The sequence below is a fragment of the Rattus rattus genome, chromosome 3, assembly GCF_011064425.1.
Source record: "Rattus rattus isolate New Zealand chromosome 3, Rrattus_CSIRO_v1, whole genome shotgun sequence".
Lineage (NCBI taxonomy): Eukaryota > Metazoa > Chordata > Mammalia > Rodentia > Muridae > Rattus > Rattus rattus.
The window spans coordinates 181737000-181756802 of record NC_046156.1 but is presented as its reverse complement, the minus strand read 5'-3'; the positions used below and the strand labels follow the sequence as shown (position 1 = coordinate 181756802).

The following is a 19803-nucleotide window of genomic DNA, read 5'->3' as shown; positions in this document are numbered from 1 at the left end:
AAATACATAATAATGGTAATAAGCAGAACATAGTCGATGCAGTGTTGCAAGTACAACGAGGCCACAACGCTGGGACAGTTGGGGTTAAGTAAATAGTAATCTGCTTTTTTGTGTATAACCATATAGTTTTAGACAAAAACCATGAGGAGTCTTTATTGAATTGACTCCCTCAAATAAATTAAAAGTGCAACAAACATTTCAAGCATCCATCAACAATGAATTACCTAAAACCTACTGAACTGCACCATGATTCCAAAAGGGCATGCGTGAGTTCTAGCATCCTAGCCTGTAACTGTAACCTAACTTACAAACTCAGTCTTTGTGGATGTGATTGCATAGAAGTTCTCCAGGCATTTCCAGAAACGCAAGTAGGGGTGCACAAAAACCTCGGAGCAGAAATGAGCACAACATCACAGGAGGGATGGAGTCAAGGAATACACAGAGTTACCTGCAAACACTAGATGCTGGGAGGGCAAGCATGGCTGAGAGGGAATCTCCAGGATCAGCACCTTGATACTGGACTGCTGTCCCCCAGCATTATTAAATAATAAACTGTCATGTTTAGCTCCCCGCCTTCTGTCGCTTGCTATTAGAGCCCTAGATATTGAACTTACACATTCTAGGTAACTGATGGGAGTAGTTATTCATTTTTAATTGCTTCTCCATGTTTTTTTTAAAAAAAAACATACTTATCACAAGTGTCATATGCAACACAAGGTTTACATATCAGAACGAGAATGTTGCAGTGGGCTAAAGAGATGGCTTAGCAGTTAAACTGTGCTCACTGATATCCCAATGACTTGAGCACTGTCCCAGGACCTCTTGCGAAAAGCACTTGCTGACAAGTCTGATGCTCATTACCAAACTGCAGGGCCCGCCCAGATGGTAGGAGAACTGACAAGTTGTTCTCTGACCTCCTCTGTGCACCAGGGCACAGGCAAACCAACCCCCCATACAAAATAAATAAGCAGATGTAAGTGGAATTTTTTAAAAGGAATTTTGAAAAGGAACAGTAATGACAAAATTGAAAACCATCCAATACTTACATCTGAAGATGACCATCCAATTGGGTACAGTACAGGATAACCATCTGCCGTCAAATTGGGGAATGAAATTGACAGCTGAAGTTCTGGCATTGGGAAATGCCCCCTCTTTCTAATCTATAGGAAAAAACACACATGTAATCATTTTGGGCTCTTTCAAAAGCGTCCCTTCCATTTTACATAGAACTTGGGTTCTTTTTTTCTTTGCCTGTTTTTGTGCATGTGGTTTGTTTGTATTTTTGTGTGTATGTTCATATGCATACATAAATATACATGGAAATCTTTAATGAAATTTTACAAGTCACTATTTCCAACGGACTCCAAATGACACAGATAACAAGCAGCAAAGACCACCACATAATATCTGAATGGTGCTTTCAGGATGGACGCTGGGAGACAGTCATTTTATAGGTCCTTTCAGCCTGTTTGCTGTTTCTAGCAAATGATTATCATAGTGAGTGCATAGACTATATATTGCTCTGAGTCAGGGGCATGAAAAATAATAACACTATAGCTACATATTAGTTAAGTTGTTTGTACGGAAAACCCAAGGCATGTAAGTTTGGTTATTACATCGTTCTCTTATAAGCAGGTTAAACAAGCAGGCTGAGTACACAGTAGGAGAATGCACTTCAAAGTGTATTATTAACCCGGGCTGAGCAGGCCAGTGAAAATATTAGTGGAAAATCAGTATTGAAAATTAACACTACTATTATTCTCTTGCCACGTCTTCTATCCTTGTGTGTGTGTTGCAAGCACCATACATGTGTAAATCTGCTTGTCCCTGTGTGTGCATGTGCAGGTCAGGAAAGGTCAGATGTCCTCTTCTGTCACTCTGTGCCTTATTTCTTTTAGACATCATCTCTCACTGATCCAGAATTTCACCATTTAGGCTAGGCTGGCTAACCAGCATGTTCCCAGTATCCATGTGTCTCTGCTCCCCAGTGCTAGGGTAATAGGCACATACAGCCGTGTCTAGATTTCTCTCTCTCTCTCTCTCTCTCTCTCTCTCTCTCTCTCTCTCTCTCTCTCTCTCTCTCTGTGTGTGTGTGTTTGTGTGTGTGTGTGTGTCCTCCTCTCTCCTCTCTTTCTCCCTCCCTCCTCTCTTTCTTTCTTTTACTTTAGTGTCTGCACAGCAAGAGTTCTTGCCCATCGAGGACTCTCCTAAGCCTCTATCCAGGGTTTCTGGAAGTGGAGATCATTTACTTGATCCACACAAGAAAAACTTAGCACATTTTTTTGGTTGCTTTCACCTGGTTAATTGCAATGCCCTAAGTCATCTCTAGCTTCAGCTACATAGGACCCGCCATCACCGTTTGGGTAAGATAGACATCCACTGTCTTCCTTTTACAATGGTAATCACGAGCTAGTGATATTGCCTGGCACAAGCTATTCAGTTACATGCTCTCTTTCTCTGACATTCAGTCAGGATCATAAATTCTGATTCATCATCTTTTTCTTACTAAGAAGAAATCTTTCTAAAAACATCAGAAAATGCTGAAAATAAGCAGAAAACCAGTCTCCTACAATCCACCCACCTTACTAGTGTTTTACTCAGTAAACTAGCTGTCTTTAATATGTATTAGCTCATACCATTTATATATTGTGTACACAAAAAAACAAATTTCGTCTGCTCATTAAACCCATTAGGCTGTTTCCCAAAGACACACTGGTTAGTTGAGAATATGGCCTCCAGCAGCTAAATAACAAGTACAGAGTTTATCTCTCAGGGCTTGTCACCCGTGTGGAACTTCCTGTACTAAACGTCTGGTCTGCAGTGGTGCCTTAGCTCTTAACTCTAGGACTTAGGTTCTCTGATCTCTGTTTTATGCATGAGCAGCAATGGGAAAACAATAGAATACCGAATAAGCTTGGAAAACTGATAAATGTAGCTAAAATATTATAATATATTGTTTTTACATTGAGTATGTAACATTGTCTTCACCAAATGAGTAAGTTTAGTTAAGCAATTTCATAGCATTAAGAGTTAAAAATTTAAGCACTTTAGAAGAATGTTACTAATATTTTTTTAATCATTAGTAATTTCTTAGGGAAAATTACTGATAGTCACTAGGTCTCACCTAAGTACGTTGTGTTATTTTTATCCAGTAAATTTATTCTAGAGTTGATTTCAATAGTGGGGGGTCTATTTTGTCCAATTAGCAGGTCTCCAGTTAATTTAATACAGCAAAACTACTAGAGATACACTGTGTTATTATTTATGGTAACATTATTTGTAATAATGTTCCTATCTAGAAGCTGGAGCCTAATAAGTTACAATGTATGAAGAACTACAACATTCAACTGGTTTTTTTCCTTTTCATTCTTCTTGCTTGAAGAATGAAAACCAAAGAGTCTGAATTACAAAATCATATTCCAGGATTGATCGGTAGACTGCATTTGTGCCAATTCCCAGAATGTAGCTAAGCTTATCCCAGTAATTTCAGCAGAGAACACAAATTCTTCTCAAGAGTGTGCATTTGTTCCCATTTTCTAAGAGAACTTCATCCTTCACTGCTGACAACTCCCCAAAAGGTTAAGGCTGCCTTCATTTGTAACGGTGTTGTGTCACTTGGTGGCATGTATCCATAAATCATTCATTTGAATTGGTGTTCTTTTCTTCTTCAGTATTACTGAGTCTATAAGGGCTACCCGGACTGAGGTGCCTAGACAGCCTGCTGGAGAGCTGAGGTAACACTTGCAGTAAAGAACTTAAAATGAAAAAAAAATAATGTAATAGAAAATATCACTTAAGGAGGTTGTGGTGCTAACATTGGTAATTTACTGCATCATTCATAGGAAAGCAATAGACAGAAAAGAAATAGCGATTCACTGAAGAAAGGAAAATAGTCCCCTAAGAATTTTGAAATAATTCATTTCTGAAATGGTCATGATTCTGTGAAACATGATTTTCCTGCCTATACTAAAGCTGATATAAAGTATATATACCTTGCATTTGTAATATTTATTTGAGACCAGAGTGATTTTTTTCCCTAGGAAGTTATTCTAAGTTAATAAGCCTTACACAAGGAAATTAGAGACTTTGGCTTTTACAATTGACTCAGCCTAAAGGTCAGGAAGTGAGTATTGATTTGACAAAATGTTCTAACCCAGTTAAATGACAAAGACGAATACTCTGGGGTATAGAGAGCAAATGTGGAAATGCGTTCTTGTTTTCTTGGTACCAATAACTTGTGTAGAATATTGACTTAGGGGTGGTTTCTTACCGTATAGAAGACATTAATTTCATTCCCAATGTCCTCAGTGGAGTTAATAAACTCAGGGATCGTCTCATTGGCAGCAACTGAAATGTGATGTTCACTCGCAGAACTTAGAAGAGTTGATTGGAAAAATAGAAATAAAACATAGTGAAGTTGAAATTTTATTTGACTTCATACTTTTCTTTCCCTACATCATACGATTCCACAAAAAAATATTTGCAGAGTTCAAAACAGAGAGTGATTCTTTTACCCCCAAACCTCAGTTAAATATCTGAGGATGGGATGAATCATTTAATTCAGTAGTGACTGCTGCTTATTTGATGTCAATATGGGAAACTATACGTAACTTTCAAGATACAAGTTCATTTCAAGTGAACAGTTTCTAGGAATCCACTAGCATTTAAATCTAGAGAAAAGTCAGACAAAAATTTGATATATTTAATAGTGGTGAATTGAAATGAAACTAGTTTTTCTTTAAAGTTTACATTTACACAATCTAAAAAACACTGTTACTGGTAGATGGAAAAGCTCAATCGTCCTACAAAGGTCGCAGTCCTTGGATGACCCTGGTAGAACTCAAGACCATCTCTCAAAGCAGCACTCCAGCCGAGAGAAGAAAAATAAAAGATATTTATAAATATGTGCCAAAAATTGATTTGAATTAAGTGGAAAATTGTTGAGACAGAATCTTTGTGCTGACAGAAGCGGATGTGGCAAGTCAGACAACAGACAACAGACTTCAAAGGCAAAGAAATATAAGTGAGTCTGAGTGCCTAGCCTTTAACCCTTGCTTTCTGATCACTGGTCACCAAAGAGAAAGAAACCATAAGAAACTCTTAGACTATTAGAGTAGACCGGCCTTGACGTCGACTCTCATATTTTTATATACACTGTACAAATTTATACAGAAGAGATTGGAGCTCTGCCTCAGTGAGGGAATTCATACGCAAGGGACTCTGGAGTGGAAGTTTACAAAAATGACTGGTATTGGAATGGAAAATAAAGTCTGAATGGAAAGAAGGGTTTCTGGATAGTGGAAGAAATCAATGGCTGGCCAATAGGAAAAGCTTTAGCTGTGTGTGATAGAATGGGGGGGGGAGATCCCATCCCCACAGCATGAGGAAGAACAGTGACCAGAAATACACTGCTGACCTCTCAGAAAACAGGATGTTTTGTCAAGGATTTTGGTTTGCTACTAACTAGGAGCTAAGTCCTGTCATTTGCACGTTGTAATTCAATATTTAGTGCACACAGGTACTCAAAATGTTAGCATGTAGGTGGATTATAAGGGTGACGCTTAATATGGATGCTGGGTGCCACACCAGAATTTCACACTTGGCACACTGGAGTGCCTGCCCCTTAAAGCATCCAACAGGTGATGCTGTCAGCCAGGGACCAAAGTAGCAGAACCATTTGGAGATCAGGAAGCTGACAGTGAATAAAGCTGGCCTCAGCCTACCTGTAAAACTGCAGTCCGACTTCATATTTTACTGGGATGGAAATATTCACTTCATTATCATAAAGAGATTCCAGGGGCTCTTCACTGTCGCTGGAAAAGAGCACATTCACACTAACCGTTAAATTTGCTTATTCACGCACCAGCGCTATGCACTGGAAAGAAACTGTGTTGGCAACTTACTAAAACACAGAAATCACTGAATTCTTGGTTCCTGTTTACCAAGAGGTGAAGGGAGACTGGAGAGGGGCATTGCTAACGTTTCCAAGCTGCTGAATTAGAATTGAAAACGACACTCATTTAGTCTGCATTTATCTAAATTGTCTGAAATAATGAGAATCCGCAGGCTTAATCACTAAAATGACGAGAGTGCCGGAATTTTGTGGCATAAAGATTTGGACACAAATCACCTTAGTTCATATGAAACCCTTGTACAGAGACTCAAGTAGGCTCACACAGCTATCTGGGAATCTAACATCTTCTTCTGTTGCCTTCAATATTCTTCCCCAACTGGATACTCAATATGCCTGTTCTTTAAGTTTTTATATGTCCCTCGATTTGGGTGTAATTGTCATAATATTTGAAATTTTAATTATATCTATGCACACATATCTATACCTCACAAATATACCCCATATCTTCATGAACAAAGCATGGAGGAGAGATATAATTTATATGGCCAGATAGTGGGGAATGCAGTTGTTCTTCAACACTAGTATCTTTACTTTGAGTTATTTAATCTCTCTTTGCTTTGGTTTTTCCATCTATAAAATGAATATTTTATCACTAAATTTTCTACGGTAGAACAGCAGATGTCAAATAAATAGGTGCTGAGCTAAACTGAATCGAATAGATTGAATTAATTTATCTGTTAATTCATTTTATTATTTTTAATTCATTTTCCATCTCTATAGCAGTGATTACACACAGGAAGAATGCTGGGTGCTATAGGCAAAGCCACATGACCTCACAGCATATGTTCTGGTGGAAAACTATACAAGCAGGAAGCTAAACTCCCCATTCAAGTTCTGTATTAATCTTTCACTACTTTAAAAAGATATATGCAGTATAGTCTTCATTTAACCAGGATGGATTAAACTTAGCTAATACACAAACAAACAAATACTTTTGTTCAAGGCAACACCTACTTTTCTTTTCTTTTTTTTTAAATTTGTTTTCCCGTTTATTGAAAATAGATGCATTGTATGGGAGAAGTATGAATTTAAAAAAATTTTTTTCTCATATTTTTCGTGATTGTGGTTTCTCCCTCTATTCCTCTCAGTTCCTCCCCACCCCCAACTCCCTCTTGTCTGGATCCACTCTCTTTCTGTCTCTCATTAGAAGAAGAATTTTGTAGGGGATAATAATAAAATAAAATAAAGTAAAATAAAGATGAACGCATCATGTGAGCCTTGCTTGTGTTGACTTAGGGACCTGTTTTCTTGCATGTGCTCTGTGATGTTGAAAAGTTCTGAATGATTTGAGTAAAATTTACTGAAGTATAAAAGAGTACCACAAAAATCTGAAGACCATATGATTATTCAGTTGACCTTGATAGACAGCTAGTAAATGATTAAAATTGGGAGATTCTGTTAACCATCAATAAAGTTTGGCAGCTCTGAGTGGCGGGCAAGTACAAGAGAGTCTACAGCTAGTATTATCAGTGATTGTATTTGTTCTGAGTAAGAATTCTTCTGCTTTTGCTAATTACCCCCATGGTATGTTTTGTGAAGCAAAGTGGTTCACCGACTGTTAACTTCTGCTGCCTGCATACAATCTTCAAGAAGGTGCCAGTGGTTCTACAGGTAAAATAACCAAACCGCATGAAAGACACGATATGCAGAAATGGGGACATGTTCACACGCATATAAACCAACCTTGTTGCACTTAAGTGAATGATTGCATTTTCCGAGAGATGGGATGTGTTAAACTGGAATATTATTTTGAAGGTAACCTATGAAATTAAAATAGACATCTTAAGTAAGTTACAGATGAGGGAAACAACTTTCAGTAAAATAGTTCATATAAACTCACTACCTAAACAGAAATTATAAAATTACTTAAGAAACATTGTCTTACGAAGTACGACCTCATCATAAATGCATACAATAAAATCTGATATGCATATGCACATGTGAACATGTAATATGCCTTGCATCCAAAGCTTAGATGTCCAAGTTTAGCTACTAATGATATGAGAGGGTCAGTCCTGTTGGTAGATAACAGATCTTGAACATTCACATGAGTGGAATTAATGCCCTTGTACACGAGGTACCAGAAACCTGCCTTTCCGGCTCCCAGAGGATGCTGGAAGAAGACATCGTTGAACCAAAAAGTGTTTCTTTCTCAGACACTGGGCCTGACATTGACTTAATCGTGGATTTTTCAGCTTCCACATCTGTGAGAAGTAAATTTCTCATCCATGTGCTGTTTTATTCTGGCTATTTTTATAGCAGTCTGAATGTACCAAGACACATGCGACATTGAACTTAAATGCCTTGTTTAAGCCACAAGTTGCAAACGCACTGCTTCCTAATGCTATCATCTTGGGGATTAAACTTCAACCTTCAGATGCCTGAGAGAGGCAGAAATAGCAAATACAGGTTGCAAGCACTTTGCATTCAATGCTTATCATCACAAATTACCCCTTACAGCAGCATTTCTCAACCCTTGGGTGGCAACCCCTTTGGGGGTCAAATGACCCTTTCACAGGGGTTGTATATCAGATATCCTGAATATCAGATGTTTACATTCCAACTCATAACAGTAGTGAATTTACAGTTATGAAGTAGCAACAGAAAGACTTTTATGGTTGGAGGTCACCACAACACGAAGAGCTGTATTCAAGAGTCACAACATTAGGAAGGTTGGGAACCATTGCATTCGGATTTACACATTTGGCTTTGAGCATGTCACTTCTCGCTGGCGACGGCTACTTAGGTTTTACCCAGTCTCCTCACCGTTTCTCCTGTTCTTAGGAAAGGATATCCAACTCTGCAAGTGATATTTTGATTAGATTCACAGCTATCTTTTTGGATCTCCTGAAATGAAAAAAAAAAAAAAAGCTGATTCAGAAAAGAAATGCAGGGGAGAGATTTACATTCATCTTTTTAGAATTTTCCCAGCTATGCTCTAGGAGCTACCTTGCCAAGATTGACTCTTGGGGAGAGTCACAGCACCTGGGGACTTCCTATTTTATAATTCACGGAGATCTGAAACCAACACTTGAGGGCGCTCTTGGGACAAAGCACGTTTGTCCTGCAGGAATAGTCAGGGAAGCAGCACCGACAGCATCATGCACAGGAAGTAGCAGTGGTGGATGCTGACCCTCATGTCTGCACTGTCAGAGCCTGGAGTTCGAAGCTCTAACCTGCAACCACTAGGGCACGTCTGACTCTACCCAGCACATAATACAAGAGAGGCCTTAATACAAGGACAAGGACCTCCTTGAATCATCGGCAGTGAGTTATGGCAACAGCCAGAAAGACAGCAGGAGAGATACAGGCAATGCCTTTTAACACAGTTTGCTTTCCAGAGACAATCGGGTGATAATTAATGGTTCTCCATGTTACGCTTACATTTCTACAATTATTTCATATTCATAATGTTCTCAAAATAAAATGTTATAGTAACAAATGATCCTTACATGAATCTATCTTAGTTACCATGTGTCCAAATGACACCAGAACAAATGGAGTGAATTAACAATAACAATTTAAATTCATGGAAACTAGACAACAATGCTTTAATACTAAGTATTAATGTGTGTGCACTATTTAATTCAGTGCCTCACACATGCTAAGCTGTTTTTCATAATTTAACTACATTTGCACACTAAAGGTATTAGTTTTTAATGTAAATAAAATATTCATATTAGCATTATTCATTTTAATATGAATCAAAATACTTCAAATTTATTCATATAAATATATTCAGGATTTTAACTTGGTGCATACATTTGGGAATCAGAATCAAAAGCTAAGTTGAAATATGGAAATACTGACAAATGATCCAGCACCCTATGTAGGGGATTATTACCAAATTAATAAAATGTCTGACATACAGATATGTTATTGCCAAATAGAATCTTCTCATTATAAATAAATAATACACATTTTCTAACAGAAATCTTTGCTAAAGTAGGGATATTTCATAGGAAGAAAGAAACAGTATCATGATTTTTCTCAATGAAGACTTTCCTTTCAACATATGAATGCCTCTCTGTCTCTGTTAATTTTTTAGCTTTGATTATTATGTTTTTTCTTGGCTGAATCTTAATTTTGGTGGCCTGATGACTCTGTGAAGCACAGAACTATCAGCTATCTTTGTTAAGATACAAAGTTTAAGGAGAGACATGTCCCTCTAAAGACAAAAAACTGAAAGCTTTAAAAACCAAAGCTCGGTGTGGGGGAGGGGGGCTGGAGAGATTACTCAGTGGCTAAGAGCACTGGCCACTCTAGATTGTTCTTCCAGAAGAACCTAGCTCAAGTCCAAGCACCCATGTGGCTGCTCACAATGGTCTGTAACTGTAGTTCATGGATCCAATGTCTCCTTTGGCCTTTAGGTATAATACTGCTATGCATAAAATAAAATAACGAAAGTTTTTAAACATCTTAAAAGCTTGCGACTGTGACCACTATCGTAATCTAAGACTAACAAAACAGCTCTCTACTCTTGTCAAATCAACGTTATGAAATTAATTAGCTCAGTAGCATGAAAGACAGGTTCAATAAATAGTCATTAAGAGCATGAATGATAAACAGTCTGTTCACCTCAATTCCCGAAAAAATCAGATTTGGTGAATGCTGCACCACTGTCCTGGTGTTGTACGCACTGTCTCCTTTGTTTTTGACAGTGAGGCTGACATTGAACTTGTCATGCTGGGACTTGACGATCAGCAGGCTCTTTTCTGTGGTGGACACATTCAGGGTGAGGTCTGAAATGCATCTTTCCTTGTTCCCACAGTCTTTGGCAAAGGGAATCTGAAACAGTTCACAGGAACATGTTTTTCACGGTGTAGGTAAACATCACTGGAAACTACCTATTAATTTGTGTAAGAGAAATGGTATGGCACCCAAGTAAGAGAGACAGCTCTGTGAGAAAATTGATTGCATGGCTGAGATCTTAAGGGATGTTACATTTCCTGCTGGCTTTACGGAGAAAAGAATAAATGTCATCTTGTGGTATTAATTCCCAATCCTTTAAAGGAGTTAGTTCTCATAGATATTTTATACTAGTGTCTGTTTCCCAATGAAGGACAGTCTGTAAAGCTCAAGTCAAGAACTCTAAGCCCCTGCGTGGGATATGAGTCTCGACCCCAGTGCACTGGTTCCTATTGATAAACCTCATGTGATTACAGCAAGAATGGTCTTGTGTGAGTTCTTGGGGGGTCATGTCATCCTGAGACTTGAGTGAGGGTCTCCCCGCTCCGGGGATCTTTCATTTGGGGCCTCGTCTGGGATCGGCGACCACCCTCATCTCCAAAGACCCACTTGGAGGTGAGACAGTGTCTGTGTCTTTGTCTGTGTCCGTTTTGTGCTGGCTAAATCTGGGTCTGTATTTGCTACTCTGGGTCTGTATTTGCTCTCAAGTTCTGGAGTTCTGGTTTTGCAGTCCTTCCCATCTTGGGCTGAGAGGGAGGCTCATGTCTCAGGAGAGGCTCGAGTGTGAGCAGTAGACGTGCCAGGGGCTCACCGATTATGCTGCCCTGGGAGACATCCCAGGAGGTCTGGGGGAACCCCAGGGATGCCTGGGAGATTCCCATCTGGGTGCTGGTGAGGATTCGGTGATTCTCCTGGGTTGGAGAAAAGACCTGCCCTCCTGGCCATCTGTATTTCCAGAGTGGTCTTTGTCTGTGTGTCTTAGGTCTTTGTTTTGTGTTACTTGTGACTTTGATGATGGGACTCCTCCGAGTTTGACTTCAGACCACTGGACTGCTAGAGCACACAATTTGTACCGTGGCAGACTTTTTGCTCCTTGGAGTGGCCAGCGTTTGATATTGGCTGGCCTTTGACTTAACCATTATTTTTGATCTGCTCTCCTTCATCGTCTTTGGTGTCCTTTTGGGAAGGAGGAGTGAAATGGAATCCACTCTCCTTCATCTGTCTGTGGTTGAGAAGGAAGAGTGATGTAGAATCCGCTCTCCTTCATCTGTCGTTGGTGAGCTCACGGAAGCTCCCTTCTAAATCAGTTCAGTTTTGTGGTGATCTCACGGCGGCTGCTTGTTTTTTGTTTTTGTGCACACTTCTGTTTGTTAATTTTTTGTTTGATTGTCTTTCTGTGTGATTGAATGCTATTTGTCCTTTTTGGCGGACCTCTATTTTCTGGACTCTTGTTTTCTCACCATCCCACTTGAGATGGTTGTTAGTAGCTGTTACAGGAAATACAGAATCCTAGAGGCCAGAAAAAATGTTCCAGACACAGATGGAAGGCCCTCCCTTCTGCCTGTTGACTTCAGTACGCCTGAAGGTAGGGAGAACCAGGTCTACCGTCAGACTCCAATGGTGGGTCTCTGAGGGGCTGAAAAAACGCCCCACCAATTTGGCTAAAGTAAGGAAAATACATGAAGAAAAAGTTGCAGAAACTTGAAGGGTTAAGCTAAGTCGCTGAGTTAGTGTAAGTTGCAGAGAAAATAAGGTTAATGTGTGTGGTTCAGGGTCTGTGCACAAAAGTGGATAGCACCTAATAGCTGTAGAAGAAGATGCAGACAGAGAGACTGAAAAAAGAAAGAAAGAAGACAAAAAGAGCAGAAAGCTAGGGAAGAAAAGAGACAGAAAAAGGAAGCTAAAGAACTAAGGAGAGATAAAAGACAGGAGAAAAACTTATACTGGCCACAGTAGTTAGAGAGACTAGGAAGACAGTACTTGGCAACAGAAGAGAATTCCTGGCTAAAGATCAGAGTGCCTATTGTAAGAAAAAGGACACTGGGTCAGGGATTGCCCCAGGATAGAGGGGAAGCCCAATCAGTGTTTTGTGGATACAGGGACCCAATGCTCTATGCTCCTATGGCCCAGTGGGCCAGTGTCCATCAAAGACCTTGGGTACAGGGGGCTACCGGCAACAAACAATACTTATGGACTGCCTGAAGAACAGTGGACCTCGGTGTGGGCCGGGTAACCCACTAGTTCATGGTCATCCCTGACTGCCCCTATCTCTTTGCTCATGAGAAATTTGCTCTCCAAAATGGCTTGCGTGGGCTGAAATGGCTGAAATGCAGACTGTGTATGTGGAGCTTAAGACTTGGCTCAGTGCACCAGTACCAGATGCTGGGAGATGTGTGGCTTAGTGCTGTTCTGCCTGGAACACATCACTCCTGCCAGCCGGGCACTAACAATTATCACCCAATCCAGGACTTAAACTGTGGTAGAGTGGCTGATGTTTTGCCTTTAAATGAAATGTCCCAGAGGATGGGACAGCTGACATGGACTAGATTCTCCACCTATTGGGGGCATTCTGGTCACCTTGCTGCCCAATCCTGACCTGGAGCCACCACAGCAAGAGTGTCAAGTACTGGCAGAAGCCTGTGGGTGGAGGGAAGACCTCTGTGACTGACCGATCGACCCCTGCTGAAAGCGGAGGCTACCTTGTCCACAGACAGGAACAGTTCTCTTCATGAAGGTCAGAGATAAGTGGATGCTGCCATGGTGGACAACACAATGTCATCTGGGATGGCTGAACCTCTAACCCCCAGCACATCAGTGCTGCAGATGCCTTTGCCATCTCTTGGATGCCCTGATGAAGCCAACAACTGTGAGTATTATTCATTGCCCAGGACATCAGGAGGGAAGAGATTCAGTGGCATGGGGCAATAACAAAGCAGATCAAGTGGCTCAAGAAATGGCTATGCAGGAGCCTATCCTGGTTACAGGCCTGCAAGAGACAGCCACTGGGAACTGGGAACGGACTAAGGAATGGCCTCACTTAGAATGTACAACAGAAGAAAAGGCCCAAATTGCTTAAGAAAAAAAGACAATGGCACACTTGAGGGAAAACTATATTCCCCAGAGACTCACAAACAAAAGACTCACTTTGCCAAATACACAAATGAACTCATTTAGGAGATAAGAAGCTTGTCCAAGTAGTTAAGGTATATGTAGTAGACTTTAAGATTTTAGCCAGAGAGGCAGTAAAAAATATAAGGTATGTCAGTAAGTGATTGCTTAGCAAGCAAACAGGGCAAAGAGACCTAGAGAGTTTAGCGAAAAGTCGAAGTGAACTTCACTGAGATAAAACCAGGAAAATATGGTCACAAGTATCTCCTAGTGCTTGTAGATACCTTTTCAGGAATAGATAGAAGCTTTCCTTACCAAGCAAGAGACGGCCTCGGTAGTCATCAAGAAGATACTGGAAGAAATCTTCTCCCCGTGGAGTGCCCAAGGTAATCTGGTCAGACAACGGCCCTACTTTCGTTGCCAAGGTAAGCCAGGGTGTGGCCAAGTATTTAGAGGTCGATTAGAAATTATGTTGTATTTACAGACCTCAAAGTTCAGGACAGGGAGAGTAAATAAATAAAACTCTAAAAGAGACCCTGACCAAATTGACCATGGAGACTGGCACAGACTGGGTGGCACTCCTTCCCTCTTGCTCTCTTCAGAGCAAGAAATACCCCTTCCAGATTCAGCCTTACCTACTTTGAGATCTTATATGGGGCCTCGGCTCCTCTAACTGTATTAGATGACGTTACTGAACCAACATGTCATAGTAATAATGATTTGTATGCCAGGGTAAAAGACCTACAGGTGATACAGAAAGAAATCTGGTCACAGCTGGCAGCAGCCTATGGCCCAAGGACCCCCTGAGACATCTCATCAGTTCCAGGTCGGAGACTCGATTACATACAACAACACCGAGCCCAGACACTCGAGCCTCATTGGAAAGGACTGTACCTGGTGCTGCTGACCACCCTGACAGCCGTCAAGTCTCAGCCCTCACCAGCTGCATACTAGAAGTTGGGGCTGAGAGCTGGAACCTAGAGGGACACTCAGATCTTGCAAAAGCTCCATAGACTTGCACATCAGATAAGTGGATACATCAGAGACTTGACTGGGAGTTTGCTATAATGCTCACTTGAGGAATGAGCTTTAGAAACAAGAATTTCATGTTTGCCCTGAGTTCCATCGGGATAGGTGTGGGGATAGGCTTGATTTCTATTGTAAATGATGTAATATTGCATATGTTAGTACTCCTAACACTTCTTGGGACTGTGCCTCAGGGATCACAACCTGTATAAGTTTAGAAGTTCTAAAAGATAGTCATGACCTTGGTGTGTAGGTTTAGATAGTGTCCAGATTGGAATCCTGATGCTAAAGACTTAGTAAGACACAAAAGAGAGTTGAGAATTACTTAGGGCTAACCTAAGGCTGAGTCTAGGGCAGCTACAAGGACATCTGCTGTTGCCCTGCAACACAAGGCTTATAGAAAATTCAGAACTACCATTGACTTACCTCCAAGAATCCCTATCCTCACTCTCAGAGGTAGTCCTTCAGAATAGGAGAAGATTAGACCTGATATTCCTTAAAGAAGGAGGTCTGTGTGCTACACTACAAGAAAGAATGTTGCTTCTATATAGACCATTCAGGAGTAATTAAAGACTCCATGAATAAACTTAGAGAAAGGTTAGACAAAAGACAGAGAGACAGAGAAGGGCATCAGGGATGGTTCGAGAGCTGGTTTAGTAGATCTCCTTGCATGACTACTCTGATATCTTCACTTTTGGGACCCTTCTTAGTTTTGCTTCTGCTTCTGATTATAGGTCCATGTGTGTTAAAGAAACTAGTTACCTTCATTAGAGAAAGAGTGAGTACTGTTCAGATTTTGATGTTATGCCAACAGTATCATGCTTTAGGAGAACAAGAAAGCCAATATTATAAAGATACTAAAATTTAGTTCTATGATTAGATCTAGCCACTAGAAGAAGTGGGGAATGAAAGAATAAAACATGCAGCTAAGAAGTCAGAAGTTTCAAAAAGCCCTAAATACCTCAAATTCCAGACCCTGCCCTCTACCTGTAAGTAAAAGGTCACATTTCTTGAGCCTGCTCTCCCAGGAACTAGATAAAAGGACTTAAGATACAGTCCTTAGATATGCAATTCCAGACCTAGTAAAGATAACAGAAAGCTTCTCCCAGGAACTAGCTGCCCATAAAGTTAGATTAAAATCTTAGAGAAAAACCTTGAGAAGCAGGAAGTTTCTAGGAACTATCGGACCATAAAGTTAAGCAATCTTGAGACAAGAAGCTTCTCCTTGTGATTTTCTAATGACGCCATACCTGCCCCCTTGGGTTGTGGCTTCTTCCTTTAAATACCCTTTCTCCCAGCCTCTCCGGGTCGAACTCCACTGCCCCTGCCTGGGATATGAGTCTCGACCCCAGTGCACTGGTTCCTATCGATAAACCTCATGTGATTACAGCAAAAAAAAAAAAAAAAGAGAGAGAGAGAGAGAGAAAAAAAAAAAAAAAAAGAGAGAGAGCTCTAAGCTCTAGACCTACACAGCTTCCTTTCTATGGTCTCCTAGTAAAGAATGAAGGACTGAATGATCCAGCCATGTGTCTGGAAGCTCCACTTGATTCTTCTTTTAAAGTCCCATCCTCCTGCTCATCCAGTCTATCGTCACGCGCATCCTTCCTAGCCTCTTCTCCATGGCTTCCACATCCCCTGCCACCTCTCCACCTCCCTCTACATTAACAAAGCCCCTTGTCCTGGTGCCCAGCACGTTTTTCCTTCAGTTATTTATCACATTGTGGCAGGTGTAGTCTTTAAACAGCATCTGTCTGCTACCCACCGAGCTACATTAAGTCAACAGCACCGCATCATCCTTTAACATGTCTACAGTCCGGGTAGTGGCACCATTCCCGAGGATTTCACTGTGGCCTGATCTAGCCACATGCTCTGTCAGTCTCACCTCTTTGCTGTGGTTTCGACTGCAGTGCTGAGACTGTGTGAGTCTTCAATGGCTTAAGCACCTTCACAGGCACCCTCACCCACCCGCACTGTACACAGGGTGCAAAGTCATCCAGTCTTGCGGGGCTCCACTTAAGAGTCACAACAATATGCAGTTTTCCCTGTCTTCCCAGACTAGATGGAAAGGATGGGCAACTCTGAAATCCTTCACAGCACGGCGTACGGCGTTTAATTACTGCTGAAAGCCGAATTCCTGGGTGAGGCTGAGCTCCGTGTCTGGTTCATGTAAGATGATAGGTGTACTTGGAAGGTTGTGGGATATTGGAAGATGGATGGATGAGGACAATGAGCTCTCTGCCCCTACAGCTTTCCTCCACTGTGGGTGTTGTTGCGGTGCCCCGTCCCCGCTCCACCTCCTCATTCACTCTCAGATATGTGTCCGTGAACTTTGAGTTTGAGAACAGAGGTAGCCCAGCTTAGTCCCTTCCTATCTCTTTCATTCTTGGGAAAATATTGTGCCCACGGCAGGCACATGTGCCGCCCTGCTCCTTCATGGTGTAAGCTGTGCTGGTCTGGGTGAGAATGGTTCCCACAGGCTCCCATAATTCAGAGTCTGCTCCTCAGTTAGAGGAACTGCTTGTGATAGGTCAGGAGGCGTGGTCTTGTTGAAGTGGGTGTGGCCTTGCTGGAGGAGGTTTTTTGTCACTTGGCGATGGGCTTTAAGGTTCCAAAAGCCCAAGCTTGGTCCAGTGACTGACTTGACTGTCTTCCCTCTCCCTCTCCCTCTCCCTCTCCCTTTCTCTTGTCTCTCTCTGTCTCTGTCTCTTTCTCTGTCTCTCTCCTTGTGTCTCTGTCTGTCTGTCTCTGTCTGTCTCTGTCTCTGTCTCTGTCTCTGTCTCTGTCTCTCTCTCTCTGTCTCTCTCTCTCTCTCTGTCTCTCTCTGTCTCTCTCTCTCTCTCTCTCTCTCTCTCTCTCTCTCTCTCTCTCTCTCTCTCTCTCTCTCTCTCTGCCTGAGCCCTGCACGTCAGGATGGAAAGCACTTAGCTACCACTCTAGTGCCAAGCCTGTCTGTTTCCTACTATGATGATCATAGACTAACCCTCTAACACGGTAAGAGAGCCCTCAATTAAGTGCTTTCTTTTATAAGAGTCGTCTTGGCCATGATGTCTCTTCACAGCAATAGGACAGTAACCGAGACACAAGCTTTACACCACAGGCCTCCTTTACAGCATAAGAACTGTTGACTAGTGGTTCGCTATGTCCAGGTATGTGGTCTAGTATAAGCCCATCCATTCTCCCTAAACTGTGACTCATAACTTAGTGCTTGTTAGGATAAACACCTTTTCAGTTGTTTATTTCCGCTTTCCTTAAACCCAAACGAGAGGAAGTCAGATGGGCCACAAGAAGTCTAGAGTGGTCTGATTCTCTGTCTGTCTTTCTGTCTCTCTCCTCTTTCTCTCTCTCTCACACACAATTGGTTTAAACTGTGTGTCTGTGTGCTTTTGGTTCCCCTGACCCATTCACAAAGAGATGCTGTAAATTAATCTTACATGTTCGTGGACTGAGTTTGGCAGAGCATCATCAAGTACAGGACCATTTTCTGGATCAGTGAGATTAAAATCCAGAGTCACTCTCACGGAGTCCTGAAAGTCATGTTTGTCCTACAAGAGAAAACAACACTTGTCATTGCTGTCACAGTCACTGGCTGCTATGACTCTGCTGTGGCATCCTTCCGCCGCTGTGGCATACTGGAACATTCTCGTCATGACCCGAACTTGACATCACATTTCAGTCTGGCCTTGCTTCACTGAAGTGGTACAACACCGCTTTCCTGTTTGACAAGGGTCATAAGGAAAGTACAGGCTCCATACTCTGACAGGTTATTCCCCTAGAGCTCCAAAGAGGGAGCTATCTCCCCTGCCTGGAAAGACCAACTGAGCTATGTCACAAACATTGTTTCTCTTGAGACCTGGTTCCCCAAATCAGTTTCCAATACTTTGGGGAAAGTGGCTCACTTTAAGAAGGTCAAACTCTCCAAATGCAGTCATATTTCACTCACATGCATCTGAACTATGGATTTTTGCAGTGCGTACTAATAGGAAAACGATGGGAATGTGATTAATATTTTCCATTTCAGTAAGAACCATTATTTGTAGTAACAAATAGTAAAAGCAATGTAGAAACACTGTGAAACCAATGATCTTTATACACACTGCCGTGAATGGCCTCAGGGACCATCGGAGATGGGTAGCTATGACGTTTTTTATTTTATTCTGAGCCTCTGAGGCTAATGAATCCCCACCCGACCCCTAACCCCACCACCGGTCATTCAGACCTCCGGGATGCTGGGATACAAACTGCATCCCATTCAGCTCCAGACAAAATGTTAAAGTAGCCAATATAATGCAAAGAGATTTCTGTTAACATTTGAAACTAGGCAGTTCCTTTTGTCACTGGTTCTTTGTCAGCTCTGTCTGATGCTCATCAAATTTTATACAAGCCCTAAGTCATCAGTTCTCAGTTCTGAATAACTAAAGAGGAGGGACGGCTGCCCACACGTGCACACTGCACTCGCACTTTGGAGTAAGGCAGCTGTAACACACGATTTACTTGCCAACATGTAGAAGGAGTGCCTGATGCATTCTGATTCTCGAACGGTGATATTTCTTTGAATCTTCCTTTCCTGAGTTCCAGAAAAAAAGCTCCGTGATATCTGCCTCAGCGAATCAAGGGTGACACGGTACTGCAGATCTATAAAAATGAAAGAAAAATCGACAAACACTCACCTGATCCAACACGTGGAATTAGCAAGAAAAATGCTTGAGCAAATGAATCAGTAGGAGATACTACATCGAGAATACCTGTATTGCTACAGAGACAGAAGCCCTCATGAGTATAACCTTGAATGAGTCTATAGAATGGCTGTCTGGCTTGACCATGCATTGAACATTTAAGTTATTGTTATGTGTAATATATTTATATACACACATACTCACATAGACATACATGTGAACTGTGATTTATTAACTAAGTCTGAATTTACTAAATTTTTGTTTTAAATAATTTTTGTAGTTTAGAAATACTTGGAAAGCTGCCTGAAATACTGATTGACTTCAAATTAATTTCAACAGAAACAAAAATAAACAAAGAACCATGTCAACTTAGATGATGCCCCAAACACTTGG

At 41.3% G+C, this 19803-nt stretch overlaps 1 protein-coding gene across 1 annotated transcript in view; it reads right to left on the bottom strand.

Annotated features, from left to right (window-relative positions):
• The window catches only part of Itga1 (integrin subunit alpha 1), a 144735-nt gene that overhangs the window by 8083 nt on the left and 116849 nt on the right, over positions 1–19803 (bottom strand). Inside the window, exons 17-24 of the mRNA XM_032898864.1 lie at positions 19233–19369; positions 18169–18279; positions 10493–10702; positions 8681–8761; positions 7598–7674; positions 5724–5813; positions 4271–4373; positions 1047–1160 (exon numbers count right to left, since the gene is read on the bottom strand). Of these exons, the coding sequence (XP_032754755.1) occupies positions 1047–1160; positions 4271–4373; positions 5724–5813; positions 7598–7674; positions 8681–8761; positions 10493–10702; positions 18169–18279; positions 19233–19369 (923 nt within the window). The remainder of the gene's footprint in view (positions 1–1046; positions 1161–4270; positions 4374–5723; positions 5814–7597; positions 7675–8680; positions 8762–10492; positions 10703–18168; positions 18280–19232; positions 19370–19803) is intronic.